At 34.8% G+C, this 19,961-nt stretch overlaps 2 protein-coding genes across 2 annotated transcripts in view; one reads left to right on the forward strand and one right to left on the reverse strand.

Annotated features, from left to right (window-relative positions):
* The window catches only part of Itga4 (integrin subunit alpha 4), an 84,243-nt gene extending 68,701 nt beyond the window's left edge, over positions 1-15,542 (forward strand). The window contains exons 18-28 of the mRNA XM_046447237.2: positions 1,140-1,290; positions 2,440-2,535; positions 3,206-3,285; positions 3,658-3,744; positions 5,405-5,495; positions 7,493-7,600; positions 8,500-8,625; positions 9,304-9,423; positions 10,986-11,084; positions 11,455-11,574; positions 11,970-15,542. Of these exons, the coding sequence (XP_046303193.1) occupies positions 1,140-1,290; positions 2,440-2,535; positions 3,206-3,285; positions 3,658-3,744; positions 5,405-5,495; positions 7,493-7,600; positions 8,500-8,625; positions 9,304-9,423; positions 10,986-11,084; positions 11,455-11,574; positions 11,970-12,068 (1,177 nt within the window). The 3' untranslated portion in view covers positions 12,069-15,542. The remainder of the gene's footprint in view (positions 1-1,139; positions 1,291-2,439; positions 2,536-3,205; positions 3,286-3,657; positions 3,745-5,404; positions 5,496-7,492; positions 7,601-8,499; positions 8,626-9,303; positions 9,424-10,985; positions 11,085-11,454; positions 11,575-11,969) is intronic.
* Positions 12,485-19,961, reverse strand: part of Cerkl (ceramide kinase like) — a 112,161-nt gene continuing 104,684 nt past the window's right edge. Inside the window, exons 12-13 of the mRNA XM_046447387.2 lie at positions 15,658-15,833; positions 12,485-14,905 (exon numbers count right to left, since the gene is read on the reverse strand). Of these exons, the coding sequence (XP_046303343.1) occupies positions 14,824-14,905; positions 15,658-15,833 (258 nt within the window). The 3' untranslated portion in view covers positions 12,485-14,823. The remainder of the gene's footprint in view (positions 14,906-15,657; positions 15,834-19,961) is intronic.

The following is a 19,961-nucleotide window of genomic DNA, read 5'->3' on the forward strand; positions in this document are numbered from 1 at the left end:
CTTTTATATAAACATTGACTAGAACAGCACAATGTTAACATCACTGAAGAAACTTCAAATTTCTAAAATGCTAGATGACTATTTACCTGTTTTATTGTTAGGAATATCTTCACCTGATTATTTACTTTGGGTCAGATCCTTCTCTATTTTGAACTAATTTTTCTAATTTTTAAATTACTGGATAATTAAGAATTTGCCGTCTTTGGGAAAAGCTTATAAAATCATAACATGTTGTAACTGAAAGTTTTCTTTTGCATTAAGCTATTCTGTCTTGCTGGGAAAGAAAATGGGCTGTGTAAAAACCTGCAGTTGCTTTGAGATTTTAGAACTGTGGTCTTTGAATAAATTCCGTAAGCCTAAATTTCCTCATATCTAAGACATTCTGAGGATTTCATGGAAGGTACAAGACCTGAATATTAAATTTTACTGACGGAGTGGCCAACGCTTAGACATGCTGAAGGACACCCCAGTCCAAAGAACAGGAGTAGCGCCAGAATTTGAACTTACCTGTCTGGATTTAAAGCAGTCTTCTCTTCATAATTCCCAGGATGGTGGAGTGTTTCTGTGATTTTATTTCTAATTTGGCCTGGTTCTTGTAGAGGTGCTCGACCATCCTACCTCAGAAATTAATTCTAGTCTAATAGATTTTAGTGACACACCCTTGCTGGGGACAGCTTTTCTTACCATGCCTTCTTTACTTCTACCCAAACATGCCCTCTGTTTTTTCACTCTTCTTTTCTACCATTTCTCTCTTTTTCTTAAGCTTTTGGTTTAACAGCTAGTTCAATGTCTATCCAAAGATTGAAAGAAAAGTAAAAATTGTGTTGCTTTTAGAAAACTTTTCAAAATAATGAGGAATATATTTAAATTATTGAAGAAGTTAGGCAGAAAAATAAACTATAAACACTGTTCCATTGTAATTAAAAAGCAGACTTTTCTTTATTAATAAGCAACTTATATTTTCTGAAACTTGATGAATGGAATTCCTTTTAATATGGATTTAAAACTACTTACGGATTCATTCCCATGGTTGGTATTATTTCTAAATTAATATTGTACGTTCAGCATAAATACTATAGACATAAAGATAGGATCTTTATTTTATAAATAAGAACTAAAGAATATTACTTAATTTTTAGGCCATATGAAAATAAAACCTACCTTGCTGTTGGGGGCATGAAAACGTTAATGTTGAATGTGTCGTTGTTTAATGCTGGAGACGATGCATTTGAGACCACTCTGCATGTCAAGCTACCCACAGGTCTTTATTTCATTAAGATTTTAGAACTGGTAAGTACTAAAAATCACAAGAGTACAAAGCACATGTATTTTATTTAATTTAAAAAAACCATAAGTGGTATTACACCATAACTTTTAATATTTAGACTTATCACTTAGACTCTCAATCATATCAAGACCCCCTCCATGCCCTTGACCAGAAAGGAAAGTTCTATGATCTATAAGTCCAAAGGCATCAGCTTCCCACTCCCAGGTGCTATGGGAGAAGGCCAGTGAGGCGCCCTGACAGTGTTCTTCTTGTCTGGGGTCCTTGCATGAGCAATATTGGTCCTCTATGCCAGGCACCCAGAGTTACTGTGCTGCATTTTAAGTGCCTGCTCTCTGCCTGCTTCCCACAGGACTTTTAATATGTCAGAGGCAGCAGTCCTCCATAGATTCTGAAATCCTGCTGTCAAGCCAGGTTTTAGACAAGTTTTACTTTTCCCACAAGAATTTAGAGTAGTCGGAGACCTTTCCTTACCACTGTGCCTCAGTCACAGGCACTTAAACTCATCAGTGAGATAGTAATAAGGTTGGGTTTCAGAGAAAAGGCTCAATTACTGTCTCCCAATTTCTCTAACCTTTAGCAAATTTACCCACATCATATCCAGGGACCACCTCTTCACACCAACGGCTTTTGCGCCAGGCCTTTGACCTCTCACAAATATCTATTAACCCCTTTTTCTAGAGCATTGGGAACTTATTTCAAAAGAAAGAGCTGAAAAACTTCAGGTATTCAGGGAATATGTTTTTAAAATGTACCAATTGTGATTACAGTTATTGTGCTTAAGTAGCTTCTACATTTTCACATATCAGACACAAACAGGGACCTTATGGATCCCTTTCATTCTGATTGTCCAAGGAATTAGACTGCAGATTAAATGGGAAATATACTAAAGTGAATGAAAACTACATGTCTAGAAGATTTTTATGGATAATTTATCTGAATACTAGGACACACACACACACATACACATACACACACTAACACCATTTATTTGTATTTCTATTTATCCCCAAAGTAAACAGAAAATTGCTTCCTAGGAAAGTAAATACTCCCAGGATGACTTGCTTTTCAAAAACCATCCCTAAACATATGTTATAAATTTATTATTCCCTGCCTACCCAAACCAGTCCTTTTTTTTTTTTTTTTCATTTTAGGAAGAAAAGCAAATAAACTGTGAAGTAACAGATAATTCTGGCATAGTGAAACTTGATTGCAGTGTTGGTTACATATATGTAGATCATCTCTCACGGGTAAGCATGTAACATTAATGGTTTCTGTTTAGTAACATAAATTTGTATTTTTCTATTATGCTGCATATGTGTGTATGTATATTTTTATTTCTTCTTCTTATTTTTTTTATGTAGGGTAGGTAGCTAAGTGATGCAAAGAAAGCAAAACCAACCAGGCCTAAGATCTTTGAGCTTTGTGTTTATATTCTTGGCAATGTGCACTGTTTAGAAAGGGGAGGGGCACATGTTTATGTCAAGATGGGCAAGTGAATATGTCAATCAGAATTCTGTTCCCCACCCCCGTTCCCCCTTCCCCAACACTCCCCCCACCCACCCCAGGTGGCCCTGTCTGCCAGGCATGTTACCTCTGCTGTATGAAAAGGTGTTTTTTGGCAAGAGTCCTCACTCAAGTTGTTAAAGCATTTCTAATTTTGTCCGTCTGGACCAGCCTGTCTTTACATTCAGAGTCGGCTTTGTTTCTGAATGTCACTTATGGAAATGCTTGCACTTGAAAATTGCCATAAAACAGTTTCCCTATATCTTACTTCCAAGTGAGGGTAGTTTATGCCTCTAGAATAGTTTCAATTCTGTGTTCCATAAAAAATAAACTACTAAGAAAAATAAATTCAGATGACAAAAAGATGTATTTTAGATTATTTTAAAATGGCCCTTTTCTGTGTATGTTTTGCAGATAGATATTAGCTTTCTCCTGGATGTGAGCTCACTCAACAGAGCAGAAGAGGATCTCAGCATCACAGTGCATGCCTCCTGGTATATTTGATTATTAAAAAATAAAATAAAATTTAGTAGAGGAAACAAACCCCTGTATTTTGAGAGAAATTTTAGGAGAACCATGGATCTGTGTTCAATTAATTGTAGAACAAACTTTTCTTACATGCTTTGTTTTTAAAAAGCAAACAAAAATCCCTCTAGGATTAGAAGCAAATGGTAGCAGCTTAAATAATGAGAAAAAGTTCTATTAACTCCATCCTAAATTTCTTTTTTTACTACCACATTTTCTTTTATCCCCCAAACTAGTTAAACCTATAAGTTTATTAGGTGTATATAATATGTAATGAGTTCTCTCTGAAGATGATTTTTGTGCTTGATGAATTTAACAAGGTGTTTTTCTGGTTTTTGTAGTGAAAATGAAGACATGGACAGGCTAGAGGATAACAAAGTGACTTTAGCAATACCTGTGAGATATGAGGTTATGCTAACTACTCATGGGTAAGTCGATACAGAGGCCCGTGGAAAGTTTAGAGGGAATTTCAATTCCATTGCTGCTTACATGAATGACAGAATCATATTTAGGAAATTAAAAGGATACTGTGTCCTCAGCAGTTATCTCAGTGTTGCAGTTCCTGGCTTCACTGTTCATTATTTTAATCTATAATCATCACTGATACTGTATCAAACCCCAGCTCAGCTGGTGGAGATTGCTTACTGAAAGAGCCCCCATCAGCTTCTAGCAGGGCACAGTCAGCCTTTCAGTTGTACGCTTTGCAATCTAGGGACATCCAGAGACACGTGGTGTGCAGTTTGCACTAACATTCCCAGTAGCCATGGCAAGTGTGAAGTTTAAAGAAGTGTGAGTTTGGCCAAATCACCACTGTCCACACCCATGTCTACCTGTGTAGCAAATGGACTGAGACATGAGAAAGCTAGCTGCCAGGTGTCCCTAGCCCACCGTTCACACCGGTGAGACTGGAGTTCTGCAGTCAGCCTTCATGCCATCATTCATTGCTTCCTCATGAGTTTACTAATTACAGAGCTGTGGCTGCCCTGATTTAGGAAGGGGTGTGTGGAAAGAAAGAAAGAGGAGATTAAGATACTCTCTAATTGTTTTACTGGACATTATTCAGACTGCCACATATTTAAAGCACTAGAAGAGATGAGATACAGGACAAAATAAATACAGAGCTTTACTTTTTATGTTAAAATATAAACAATCTCCCAATCACTTTAACCACCCATAAAGATGACATCAACTGACATAAGCATAACATGACAGTGTCCAGTGGAATTGAGTACTAAGTTTGTGAGACTGAACAGGAGAAAGAAGGCCATTCACAGGAGAGCAGAACCTCGAGAGTCAGTGGATAAGCTAATGAAAGGTGACTGCATGGCTTCTGGTTTTGAATGTTTATCTCACTGCTCCACTTCAATTTTCTTATATTGAGTACATTCCTATTTTTCTATTATTTATGTCTCATTATTTGGAGCAAGGAATGTTCTATGACTATTGAACTTCATAAGACTATGTCATTTGATTATTTCTCATTTCTTTCCTGTTTAATGGGTCCCTAATTTGGTATTATCTAACTTGCAATGCCAAATAGACTCATGGAGTAGGAAGAGCCTTTGTCAATGTCCTTAGCTAACTATGTACATGTCTAATCACAGGTTTAGATAGGGGGCAACTTGTATTCTGAACAAAAACTTACCGAACCTACCAGTGTTTTTCTTGTTTCCCAGACTTGGGGTTACAAGTAGCCAGCAAGAATTGGGGATGAAAAAAAAAAGAACTCAAAAATAGGTTAGACTTATATATTAAGAGCCCCAGCAGAAAGCTAAAGATTTATCCTATAGTTACCAAAATAGCATGAATCATTAAGGGCTGAAGAGAAAGAATAGTCAATAGAATGAACCAGGCAGGGTTGGGGAAGATAAAAAGAGGATATTGGTGAGAACAAACATTGTCACTCAAGTCAGAGCACATGGCCTTCCAATTCCATTAATTTTTAAATAAAATTATCACCAAGAAACCAGAATTATTCCATAGTATACTTTTACAGCATGTTAATTGTGCTATAACACACCTATAAAGATTATTTACAATGGTTCTTCAAAGAAGACAGTTAATTAACTTTGATTTTATTTCTATCAGGTTTGTGAACCCAAATTCATTTGTGTATGGATCAAGTGAGGAAAATGAGCCTGAAGCATGTATGACAGACAAAATGAACTTCACTTTCCACGTAAGCAAAGTTAATTGTGTGGATATTTGTAGCAACTGTGAAGGATGTTACTGATGAGTTGCTCCAGGGAACGTCTCATCCCCACCATACCCTCCACCATAGCTCACTACAGAGCTACTTCTAGGCTACTGATGCTCTTCTCCCTTTTTTCTTATCCCTGGTACTCAAGTCCTCATGTCCTTCCAGGACACATGGGAGGGCATGCAGGAAAAGAAGTAACACATGGAACAGGCAAAGTTAGGGGGTGAGCCGAATCCATTGGAAATGCATACAAGCGAGTTAGGCTGGGAGAAGACTTCTTTAGGAGGAAATCAGTGAAATCTCTTCTTGATTCAAGCTTTATAATAGCCCTGACATTACCAGTTAAAGCCATATACTGCAGCCCCTTTCCATTTAGGATCAACTTGGTCAGCCTTTTGGGCCACAGGTTTATGACCTGTGATAAGCACTTTATCAATTATTGAATAATCTTTTAAAAAGTAAATATTATCATGATCTATAAATATTAATATACTAATATAAAGCTTTTTAAATAAAATTTCTACTGTCAAACAAGTTTTGGTTGCATCACAGGTGTTGATGAGAAAATATGTCTACAGAAATATTTTTGAATCAAAAGCACTATTCAGACATTCTTAGTTATATAACAACCTGAGGATGTGAGTTTTGTATTAGGTATATTTTATAAAATGTTTTTCAGAATGTTTGAGAATCAATTGTGTTTTTTAACCAAAATGCAGATTACTGTGCAGATCTGTAGAAAGAATGAAATCCTATCAATTCTGTGTCTATTCAAGTTTTTGTTACACTGATATGTAATAATGTCAGAACTGTTCTTCAAAATCCTAAGAAATGCTTGTCAGAAGTCCGTGGGGCTTGCACTTTCATAAAACAGGAACCAAGCTGGATTCTAGAATGACAATTTTGATGTTTAATAAATATTTTCTAATTTACAATGGAGTAAATCAGACTGGAGAAATGCAGTTTGAAGTTGTGGTGAGTCTGTTCAAGTATGTAGATGTTCTTAGAGGTCTGAAGGTTAGTAGCCTAATTACAATTTGCTTTTGTTATTTACTGGCATCAGGAAGACCTGGTCTATAGTCCTGGGTGCTGCTTGGTACCCATTGCTGATGTTTCTTCCTGCAGCAGCTCTGTGGCTTAGCAATTACCACCTGTCCCAAATCTAGGGACAGTCTCTTTATTTTGTCATATGCATTTAGGTCTGTGACTCATCCTTTCTCATGCAGGTATTGCTGCAAATCTTGTTTCTGACTTACAGGTTTTATACTTAAGCTCTCACTAGGCAATATTTTGGCCCAATGTCTTTCTTCAGGGATCTGTAATCCCCAAATTTATCAATAATGATACATTGTCTCCTTTTTATTTTTTTTTGAGAAGTATTCAGAATATTGTATTTTCTTGAAAATTCAGTAGTATACCCATTTCCAGTTTTCTGAATGCATTAGCATTATAATATTCCTGAATAAAAGTACATTTTATTCCTTACTGCCGATATCGTCCTCTTATGATAGTTATTTTGTGAAAACATTATAGGATTTAGAGATAGAATACCGAGATATCAACACTTGCCACTCTTTAGCTTTCATCTTGGGAACATCATATATATCCCTTAGCTGGCGAATAGTAGAATGTTGGCCCACTTCACAGGATAGTCATGAGAACCAGGTGGTCATGTTTTTAAAATATATAATGTGGAATGGAAATATATTGATAAGAATATCTCTTAAGACTTTCTACAATAAACCATCAGCCTGGACTTTTGGGGGAGGGGAGGAGGCTAGGAACAGTGAAGAGAGTTTGAAATCACTAAAAATTTTTAAAATTCTCAATATGAATATTCTGTCTCTTTGCTATGTGGTTACCAACTACAAACCTCCACAACTGTAAATCTGGCATGGTCACCTCAAAGCTCATTGATTTTTGTTCTTCATTCATGAAAAATATTTTTAAATTGCTTGAAATTTTTTCCTTACCAGGTTATCAACACTGGCATTAGCATGGCTCCAAATGCGAGTGTGGAAATAATGGTACCAAATTCTTTTACTCCTCAAACTGATAAACTGTTCAACATTTTGGATGTCCAGGTAAAAATGTATTCCATCTGACCTTTTTGAGGTGTCTTATATATTTAAAAAATGCAAACCACACCTTTATTCTAAGTCATTTTGCTAAGATGAAGATTTCTGTTCTCTTATAGGCACAACTATACATTCACCATGCATTGACTATACTTTGACCATTATACACTGCTTTAGAACTATAGAATAGCAGCAAAATCTTTGGGTTTGACCTACAAATTAATATAACCTTTCCCCCATCTTTATTGAGTAACTATTTGACGATGCATTCTTTGTGATGTGGACCTGTGGAAGAAATTTAGTTAGTAGAATTTTCTATAAAGCTTGAAGCCAACTGTTGGAAAATCAGAAACAGAGCCTTCTATAGGCAGCAATATTTACATCACTACTTTTGAAGCACACACCTGTAATCCCAGCAACTTGCAAGACAGGAAGGAGGATCACAAGTTCAAGGCCAGCCTTAGCAACCTAGTGAAGCTGTAAGCAATTTAGTGATACCCTGTATTAAAAAATAAAAAGGGCTTGGAATGTGACTCAATGTTTAAACACCATTGGGTTAAATACCCAGTACCAAAAAAAAAAAAAAAAAAAAAATCCAGATTTAGATAGTTCATGCTATTGTTTCATGTATAATTTTTAAAGGTCTTTTTTTTTTCACTTCTCACATTTCTATAGGTTAAGGCCATTTTGATCAACTTAGGACCTATCCAACCTTCCATAAGTTTTCTGAGTTTTTGTATGTGCTTTTGCCACAGATCCTCTCTCCCAAATAATTCTATCAAAACTGTTTTTACAATTTCAGATGTACTTAATATATTTTAGAAAGAAAAGCAATTTGAACTATTATAACCACATTTTATTCATTCCAAAGTGAAAGATAATTTCCTTGCTTTCTATGTTTGTAGACAACTATTGGACAATGCCATTTTAAAAATTATGAAAGGCAGTGTGCATCAGAGCTGCAGAAGGGTACACTGGAGACCTTGAGGGGCATATTCAAATTCTTGTCGAAGACTGAAAAGAGGCTATTGGTAAGTTTGTTCTTCAGGGTGTAGTTTTTGCTCCCCAACAGAAGTGAAACACTTAAAACCAGTCAATGGCTGTGAGCTGTCATTCGAGTGGGAGGAGAGGGTCCAACTTTAAGTAATAATCTTGCTTATAAGGTACAGGCACGATTTGGAGGGGTGAGGCAAACATGATTTGGAAGGGGGAGGCAGATTCATTGATAAATATAAACTGTACAGTCTCATTATCTGCCAAGCAGATATTATTCTAATGTACTCAAGACGCCAAATCACCCAGAAGTCTTGTGGCACAAGATTTTCATTCTTTTCATCTTAATTAATGAAAAGAAACTGGGGAAGAAATCATCACCTTCAAATGATCCAGGTTTTACAACAAATGTAGAACATGTAACTTAGCAAGACTCTGGTTAGGCATTGTTTTTTCCATTCTTTTACAGAAGAATGTTACTAAAAAAGATGAGAACACATGCGCCAACGTTAACACTGTATTTCTGTTGTAATTTACAAAACAAACATTTTTGTTTTATTTAAAGCAAGGTAAGTTTTTTAGTGCCCTAGAGAAAGCAGATGTTTAATTCCATGTTTACAGAAAGATAGTTTTCTAAATGCCACTAAAGGGATATTTAATTTTATATAAAATATTTACACAGTCTTTTAAATGTTGAAAATTTTATTCTTTTCAAGTACTGCATGAAAGCTGATCCACATTGTTTAAATTTCTTATGCCATTTTGGAAAAATGGAAAGTGGAAAAGAAGCCAGTGTTCACATCCAGTTGGAAGGCCGGCCATCCATTTTGGAAATGGTAAGTTCCACGTTGAATTTACAAATTCAATCATCTTATAGAAGCAGAATCATATAAAGGCTGTCAACGAATTAAGGCATAAATATTTTGGAATATCTCAATTTTTATTTACCATTCAAGCTATCTAAAACCATGAAATGATTAGAAGGTTTAGTTTAGAAAATGTATAGACCTGCCTATGAACATTTATTGACTATCTTAATATTTCATATAACCTTAAATTATGCTTAAAAATCTCATAGAATTAAGATTTTCATAGAATCAAACATCAAAATTTCCACAACAAAAACAATGAATTTTGAAAAGTTGAATTACATACATCTTGGACTGCTTCCTGTTGAAGTGTGTATTTTCATGAAGAGTACTTAGAGGTAAAACTAGTTTTTTCAGTTTCCTCATCTTTTCAACATCTCTAATCTCAGATTAGAGATTTTTTAAATTTTTAAAAATCTTTGTTTAAAGATTTTTTTTAAATGATACTTGGGATTGAACCATGGGTTGCTTTATTATTGAGCTACATCCCCAGGCCAAAGGAGATGATTTTTGTTCATACTTACAGTATTGCACATAGTAAGCCAAAGGTAATAACAGCTCTTATGTGTTAACTGGAATTTCTGAAATTACCACATAGTGGTCAAGAAGAAGACACATCAAAAAACTATCCATTTTAGTTTCAATTTTGCTAAAAAGTCATAGGACCATCAGCAAGTCTTTTAACCATGTCTAGGTTTCTCAATAGTAGGCACTATTGGCATTTTGAACCATAGGGGGGTTATCCTGTGTATTGTAGTGTATTTAACAGCATCCTCAGCTGCAATACAGTAACAGATGCCCATAGTACCACTACCCTGATGGTCGAAGATGTCTCCAGACATTGCTGGCTATCCCCTAAGGGACAAAATCCTCCCTTATTAAAAATCACTGGTTCTAGATGATTTTATTTCCAGTTTGAAAGTGTAAAGTAACTTTTACACAGCAGTTTATAGCTTTTGAGGGTCATAGACCTCTTTAATATTCTCAGCACACAGGAAAATACCTCTGAATCTAGAAGGTTCATCCAGAGATCCCCAATCTATGAAATCTGGGTTATATAGTACCTGCTTTAGATACTAAAGTTCCTCCACAGATTAAAATTATAATGAAATTAATATAAATTAAGATTAATATAATTTTATAGCAGTAGTCCAAATATATTTCATTCAGAAAAAAAAAATTCCAAAAAAAAAAAAAAATGTTAGTTTGAGGAAATGTTTATCAGGTGAAAAAAGTCTTGTTTGTGGCTAAAAATTTAATCTCTGAAAAATTACATTAATAATGAACTGCTGACAGTCTAACAAATACTATCTCAATCAAGTTATCTGTAGCACAGCCATACTTACCAAAAGTATTTCAATGAAATGATGCCATATGATTACAACTTTAGAATTAAAGGGAAGCACTGCAATTAATTACAATTAAATTCGGGAAGACAAACTGTGGAAATAACTAGATAGTAAAGACCATGAGAAATTAATGTCTTGATGAAATAAAACAGGTGATGATGACTACTTTTTTTAAAACAGGATGCAACGTCAGCACTCAAATTTGAAATAAGAGCAACAGCCTTTACAGAACCACATCCAAGAGTTATTGAGCTAAACAAGGATGAAAATGTTGCACATGTAAGTTCCTCTTTTAATTGGTCCACTGCAGTTAGGGTGTTCATAATTCCTTTTGCATACCTGAGTCAGGAAACCAATGTGTCATAGAGGACCTGGAACATTTCATTGAGAGGTGGCATTTTACACTGCTGTCAGGAGGAAATGACTGAGAGCTCTTTAGGGAATGAATCAGGTAGCAGTTAGAACAGGATGAACTGGAGGAAGAGTCACAAAGCCCATTTCATTTACTATTCCCGCTAGTGTATCTAGGGTTGTGTGGAATCCGCAAGAGAACAAACGAATGGGGTGGCTAGTTTTAATTATTGTAGGTGGTTGGAAGGAGTTTCAAAGTTCCTAACTGGTGTTTCTTTATTTTGCTTAATTCACATAGGTTCTACTAGAAGGAGTACATCATCAAATACCCAAACGTCATTTCACAATAGTGATTATTTCAACTAGTTTGCTACTTGGTCTTATTGTACTTTTATTGATTTCATATGTTATGTGGAAGGTAGGTCTTTAAAAATGCTATTTTTTTCAAAACCAGTATCTCCCAAATTGTTTTTTTTTTTTTAACTATACAGTGTATATATTCTTTATTTAAAAAAAATGTTCAGAACTAATATTATAGTTTGGATACAGAACTAGTATACTAGTTCTGAACATTTTTTTTAAATAAAGACTTGTAAAACATTGTATATTATGTTGAATATCAACTGGGGGAGGGTCTGAGGAGTCCTGTACTAACAGCAAAAATGCTTCCGTAAACCAATATTTTCAACGAATTTTTACTGATTTTATCTGGTAAAAGCCCTCATGTAGAGTGACCTGGGACACAGTTTAAGAGTACTGGTTTGACTGAGTATAGCATGTTCATAACTATTCACAATTATTTAATTTTTTCAGGCTGGCTTCTTTAAAAGACAATACAAATCTATCCTACAAGAAGAAAACAGAAGAGATAGTTGGAGTTATGTCAACAGTAAAAGCAATGATGGTGATTAAAAACAGATTACAAGAAGACATGATTTTTTCTCAGATTCTTCCATATACTCCTTTGCTTTGGACCTGAATTCTGTCTTAATTGGAGGGAATAATTCAAGCAGTGATCACTGAAAGAGAATAACTGCAAAGGCAATACTTAATAGCTGAAAGGTCAACTTTAGATATAATGAGTAGAAAAACACTACAGCCTTTGAATTATTAAAAAAAAAACTAAACCCTTGCAGATATATTAAGTACATCTGAATTAAATCATCTTGAACTTCATATGTGCTCACTTTGGCCAAGGAAATCCACTGAATGGGCATTGGTTCATTTCAAATACATCTTTGAGACTTATATGAAGCATATTTTTAAAAATAATTTATAATTTTAAAGCAGTGTCCCTGAATCTTTTAATGAATAAAAGAGGAAGACCATTACTTCAAAGCATGTTTTATTTTTAAAGATCTGCATTTGTAACACATTTTGTATGGCAACTGTTTTACTCCGAAATGACACACTGGTTTCAGCTTAATGGACTGACTTGTGGAGAATTATACAGCTACGGATTTTTCCCCCCTGTATATATACATTTTTTAAAGAATGTAAACTTTGCTATAGGTATAAATCCACTAGCCTCCTATAATACACTTGTCAAGAGTACCCAGGAGTAAATTTTTTTTAAATCTTCAAACTTTTTTGTTTATAAAACTATTCAAGTATTCTAATTTATATTCTGAAACAGATTGTAAATGTTGCACTTTAGCTGCTATACACTGATATAAGAAATATGAAAACTGTGCCTCCATAGTGATTTATAAAAGCTGTTCCAGGAATGATTAGGGGGCTAACATTTCATCTGTTTGGTACTGTATTAAATAGTCACTGTCCCAAATTAAGCAAACATTTGCCTGGTTGTAATATTTCATTACTCTTTTTGAATATGTTCTTATCAGGTCTATAACAGCATTCACTTCTCCAGGGAAATGGAAAAACAAAATTCATAGTTCACTGAATATTTCCATACAGTGAACATTAATAATGTTTTTTCAGATCTATTTTAAAATGAAATAGCTTTCTGAATTTTAAATATTTATTTTGATGCCTGTGATCTAGATGCTGGTGACTTTGGAATATAATTTCATCTGGATCTCTTTATGTGTATAAGAAACCTGTGGCCAACTTTTGAACATCTGTTCTAGGAAGCAATCAAGTAGATAAATAAGAAACCAGTCTTTACTGTGGGGAATACTGCTTTGCATAAGGGCTCTGCTGCCAGCTGTCCCATTCCTCAGATTTTCTGATTCATGGAAGTTGCTTATTCACAAGCCTGAGACTGGTGGCTGGAGAATGAGAAATGTACTGTGATTTGCCAAGGCATTTATTTGAGCAAAGTTGAACACAAAGCCTCCTTAACTGTGTACAAGCAAAACTAAAATGTATATATTTTAAGAGCGCTTTTTGTCAAAAAGACATTTTTATGCTTTTATCATCATTATAAAAAGCCAAGTAATATTCTACCCAGCTATCCCACTCCTCAGTCTATACCCAAAGGACTTAAAATTAGCATACCATAGTGACACAGCCACATCAATGTTTGTAGCAGCTCAACTACGAACCAACCTAGACGTCCTTCAACAGACGAATGTATAAAGAAACTGTGGTACATATACATAATGGAATATTATTCAGCATTAAAAGAGAATAAAATCATGGCATTTGAAGGTAAATGGATGGAGTTGGAGAATACCAAGCTCAGTGAAGTAAACCAATCCCAAAACACCAAAGGCCAAATGTTCTTTCTGATAAGTGGATGCTGATTCTTAATGGGCAGAAGGGGTGTGGAAGAATGGAGGAACTTTGGGCAAAGGGGAGGGAGGGCAGGAGGCATGGGGGCAGGAATGATGGTGGAATGAGATGAACATTATCCTAGGCACATGTATGACTGCACATATGGTGCAATTCTACATCATGTACAACCAGAGAAATGAAAAGTTGTGCTCCATTTGTGTACAATGAAATGAAATGCATTCTGCTATCACATATAATTAATTAAACTAATTTTTAAAAAGCCAAATAACTTTTAGAAATATATCTAGGATCACTCCCTCATGAAAAAAGTCAAGCACCAATTTAGAACTGTCTTCTCAAGAATGGTCTCTAAAGAAATTACGTTGGAAATCAAGAGCTATGATTTCTGGACCTATGCATCTCAGGTACAAGAGTAACACAGCTACCAATTAGGCTTTTACATAATTCTAAATAAAATGTTATCAACTTTAAGTTTACCTATATGATGAATTTATAAACCTCACCACTGAACAACATTTTCTCAAAGATGGGATTATTCTATTTTGGCAGACAGGCTAAGCATTAGAAAGATTTTCAAAAAACATGGTTCTGTTTCTGGTTACACAACTAAATGTGTCATTTTGGAATTTAACTTCTCTAAATTTGTTGTCTAATTCATAAAATCAGGGAAGTACATGATGGATTCAAATCTTGTAAAATAAAAGAGTCCAAATGAATTATCTTGATTAAATATTGATATCATAAAGGTTAAACATATGAAATGTTTCAGTTCCAATAAACACCTATACAAACCAGAATTTAAATTGTTTTTGATATTTCATATTTTCATCTTGATTTTCAAAAACCTCCTAGAAGCTTTTTAGTATCAAAAATAGCAATTTTACTTTTAAAACATTTTCTTAAGATATCTGTTTAAAGAATGAGCAAATTTCTTCATATTAAAATTCTAATTTGCACATTTCTTTTATAAACAATTACATGTTACTTGGAAATCATTCACTTCTTCCAGGCTTCCTCCATAAAGACTGATAAGTCTTGGATGTAATCTGTAAAGAATATACATAACTTATTATTTAATCAACCTTTGATTTCAAACACATACATAATGATTATGGTACATAGTAATACCACCTAAAAATTACTAATGGCAAAGATGCAAACTTAGAGTGCCTCAAAAAACACTGGTAACTATTTCAAAGCCACCTAGACTAATGCTCCATATTGCCTCTGTGGAACAGTCTGTTGTCCCTCTAGCAACAATACATCTAGTAGGTGCTCCTACACGTTTGCCCATTAAAACGTAACACTTAACCAAGAATTAGCTTGTATATTCCTAAATCTATTTGTATCAATTGCTCTCCTCATGTACCAATATGTAAAAGTGTTCTGTAAAATACGTTGAATATTTTGTAAAGACTTGATAAAAGCAAACTCCTGAACAAGGTGCAATGGTATTAGAAATGGCTGAAACTAAAGACTGTATACACCATTCAGATGACTTCACAAAGCCTTGAGATTTTGAACCATTTTTTAAAAATCTATAAAAGTTATAGACACATTCACTGTAGAGTTTATGCAGAATAATTTGGAATGCCAACATAGAACCCCAACCAAAAAATTGCCATTGCACTATACTATGTAAGAGTTGCTGAATAAATATGAAGTTATACTTTTCTATTGAAAGTTGTGTATGTGTCATTTTTTCCTTCCTTGTTTGACTTTTTGAAATAATGCTTTCCTGCAGTACTAGTGTTGAGTCTACTGGTGACATACAAAACAGTAAAATAGTTAGGCTTACTTGACATGGACCTCAGATGCAACTTCCATTAAGTCCCCATCTACATTCCAAGGAAAACTGTTTTCTAAAGTAGCTTCATGCGGTTTATCCTCCTCTGGGCCACAGCCGCTAGTGGTGTTCCTTGGATGAACTTTTACTTCTCCAACAGTATAAGTCTCAACAAATGGAAAATTGAACTAAATAAAACAAATGCAAATAATCATGATATTGGCTTAATCTCTAACTGCTACTGCAAATCAAGAAGGTCTACTGTGGCCCCTCTCACAGGTAAAAATGATGCAAGATAATATTTTTACATCTTTGAAACTACCACCAGGGATCCTCAGTTTTGTTTTTTGTTTTGGTTGAAAGTCTTTTTCCTGAAGCTGGTTTGATTATTAGGTCCATTGTATAGAACTTGTATGACAAATAGTTCCTATCTATGAAAAATTGCACATAATATTGTATATCTTCCAATAAAAGACTGGATCATTAATATATACCTGTTGATACAAAAGAGTTGTATAATCCATTGACTTATTAACTTGTGAATTCAGCTGGGGTGAATCAAACTCCAATGATGAAGCTTCATACTTAGAATTATGAAATAAAATGTGAAGTATATATTTTCTTCAAAGAGCCAACACAATCTGATTTTCACAGGTGTTACCCTGCCTCCTTCCCACTCTAAAAATGGCATCCGTTTTAAGAAAACTGATTACTGATCACTTGAGAATGTTACAAGGTAACCTTCAACTTGAAACTTTTCTTCTTTGCTTAAGTAAGCTATAAGGAAAAAGTATATGTATTCTCTGAAATAATTAAGAGTCAAATAATTTTAAGAGAACTACAAAATACTCATTTTAGTTTTCAGACAAATGGTAGGAAATTTACCCCTAATAGATTATCTTCATAGTTTCCCCCCTTATTCCACATATAAACCTCAACGAAGCAGAGTTTTAAAAGGCAATAAAAAGTAATATCTTCCACAACATTGTTATATATGTCAAAAGCAAGATCTAACAGATTGTGCAGTTCATATTGCAGAATAAGGAAGCATCAGCTATTCTGATAGAGGTAGAGTGAGAGGCTCCAAGGAGCTTGTTCTCTGTAAGAACTACAGTAGACCTTCTGCATCAGGCAGAAATTACATGACTCATACTTGCAGAGATTTCTACCTAATCACTTATTTTAAGGATTATGTGATTTAAATGAGTCATCAATAACTGGCTGTTATTGGCTAAATTACACCCACCCCCCAAATATCAAGTTCTAATCCCAGTAACTGTGTATGTCACCTTACTTGGAAGTAGTGTCCTCAATTAAAGATGAAGTCGTTAGGGTTTGTCCTAACCCTACATGACTGATGTTCTTAAAGAACACCACAACACCACGTGATGAAAGGCAGGAGTGATCAAGCTGTAAGTTACGAAATGCCAAGAACTGAATCCACCGCCAGTAAGTCTATGATCTTAAATCATCACACCTCTCAGAATGAAGCACCAGTCATCCATTCAAATTCATTAATGATGAAGCCACAGACATTGTTAAATGGGACTTCAGGAAGCCAACAGTACGATGTGTGAGGTATGTTTTGAAGTGAAGGGGAGAAGAGAAGCCATCAAAATTATACAGAGAAGTACTATGACAGTGAGGTCTTGGAGCTCAGCAAGACACGAGGCCAGGAGGCTCTGCATGTGAGGAAAGCTTCCCAAGTGAGCTGAGAACACAGAAGATTTAACCCTGGAGGAGAGGGAAAGGAGCTCTGGAGAGAGGAAATAATATTTACAAAAGCACAGAGAGATGCACATACCCCCAGGAAAGACCACAGGAGGACACAGTGAGAAGGTAGCCATGTGCAAGCTAAAGCACAGCCTCACAGGAAACTAAACCTGCTGACACCTTGAGTTTCTAGCCTCCAGAACTGTGAAACAGAATTTTGTTGTTGTTTAAACCACCTATTCTATGTGTTGTGATAGTCCTAGAAAACTAACACAATGACCAAGACACAGGGAATCTGGTGGCAGATGGGAAGGAGGTTGCCACACAGGCAGGGGCTAGAATACAAAGGGCCATGTATTCCATACTGAGAAAATTAGACCTCAGCCTGATGACGAGGAGAAGCAGAAGAGAAATCAGTTGTGTTTCAGAAAACTCCCTCTCGAAGGAAATACAGAAAACCAGACCAGAGAAACAAAACAAGGAGGCCAATAGGAGGAGCAAGAAGGGATTAGGTTTAAATTCAAATGAAGGAAAAATTTTTAGATGAGATCCAACAGAAGTAGTTGATGGGAGATTGTGAGGAAGGAGTGAAAGAGGAGTCCAGAGTAACTTCAGGGTGGGTGGCAGGTGGTGCCACTGACCTGCACAGGGAATATGGAAGCAGTGGCTAGAGGAAAGTGATAAGGTCGGCTGTGGACATGGGGACTCAGGATGCTGTGGATTCCATAATCATTGCAGCACACAGAAGGCATAGTGACTCTGCTGATCAAAAGAGAAGACAGGACCCTTGGGAGACATGATGCACAGGTGAGCACTTCAAATAGCAGGGGGCAAGGAAATCACCCAGAAGAGGGTATCCTGAGATGTCAAGAGGGCTGCAAGTATATCCTGAGGAAGCACTAACACTTAAGGGTGTTAAATTACTTACCCCAAATGATAAAAAAAAATAATGAGAAATGGGGGAACTTTGATAAGGGGGTCAGCAATAGGATGGAGTTGAAAGGACTTAGGTTATTTTACTCTATATTGTTTAAAGATGGTGAAAGCAACAGTGATTCTCAATCTGTTCCACAACAGATTATATAGTAAAATTCACTTGTTTAACCTGGTAAATGGACTTCAGGGAACCAGATGTTGCTCTCTTTAGATGGAAGAACCATGTTTTTCCTTCCTAAAGACCAGCATTACTATTAATTATACAACAGATTATATAAACCCACATTCATCTGGTCTTTATAATCTTATATAATTTACATTTTTGGGAAAATGTCACTATGAAAGAAAGAGACCAAATACACATGCACACACACACTCCCAATGTTAGTTTGATATGAATCGATAACTTTTAACAAATATATCAAACTAACATTGAGAGCAGTTGCCTTGGGAACCATTCTATTTAATTTTCCTGTATACCATTATATAAGACATTTTGGAATTTGTTTGCAAAAAAATTATAGAGCAATATCATAAACTTTAATTTCTGGAAATAGCAATGTGAATCAGTTAAATCTAATAAAACACACAGGCCATAATTTCTTCCATCAAAAAAAAAATCACTGGCTAAGTACATGGAAAAATACATTATATCTTGCATAACATAATCTAATTTAAAAACATTTTCCTACTGATATAGAACTATTTTCATTATATTCTGTATATCTTATTCTTTTAGGTAAGCTTTGATTTTGAAATCAGAAGACAGTTATTTTCACTGGAGAAAAAAAAATATGTCTATAAAAATTGCCTCAGAAATTTGCTCCTTAGGGAATTCTGTAAGAGATCTTCCATACACAATTTATGCAATAGATGCTCCCCTAAAATAGAGCTTCTCAGGTTCTCATTAATAACTCAATACTCACTTCTCAGGTATTTATTTCATAGTAAAAGATTAGGAAAAAAATCTATACCAAGGTAATGATGTTGATTATCCCTAGGAACAAGGGATGTTGAATGCTGTTCATTTTGTTTTCTTGTTTCTGTTTTCTGACAAAAAACAAAAACAAGGAATATGTTCTGCTTTTGGAGTAAGAAAAATAAAGTTGATTTTAATGTTTAAAATTTAGTAAAATCTTTGTGTGAACATGTTTTCATTTCTCTTGAAGGAATGAATGGGAGTAAAATTGCCAAGTCATATGGTAAAAGAATTTTGAACTTTTAAAGAAACTGCCCAAGTGTTTCCCATTTCCAAACCCAATGTATCATGTCCAAACTGTTCCACATCCTCACTAATCTATGAATCTTTAGTCTTTTGCAGTTATTCTGAGACATGTGTAATCATATCACCCTGTGGTACTAATTTGCATTTCAGTAATGACTACTGATGTTGAGTATCTTCATGTGCTTATCAACTACTCATATCTTTGTTGTTGTTGTTTTGAGATATTTAACTTAAATCCTTTGCATTCCATACTATATTATGAATCATAACATCACTTCTTACCACATAAATATAGACAGCTATACTTTGTCAATTTATAACTTAACAATTAAAATAAACAAATAAAATGATGTAATAAATTAAAAATAAGTAAAATTTAAAAATTAGTAAAATCAGAAAATGCATAAATTCCTTTGAAAAAAATCATTAAATCCACAAATTT

Source organism: Marmota monax, unplaced genomic scaffold, assembly GCF_021218885.2.
Source record: "Marmota monax isolate L192 unplaced genomic scaffold, Marmota_monax_Labrador192_F-V1.1 WCK01_AAM20220418_F8-fsc00007, whole genome shotgun sequence".
NCBI classification, from domain to species: Eukaryota; Metazoa; Chordata; class Mammalia; order Rodentia; family Sciuridae; genus Marmota; species Marmota monax.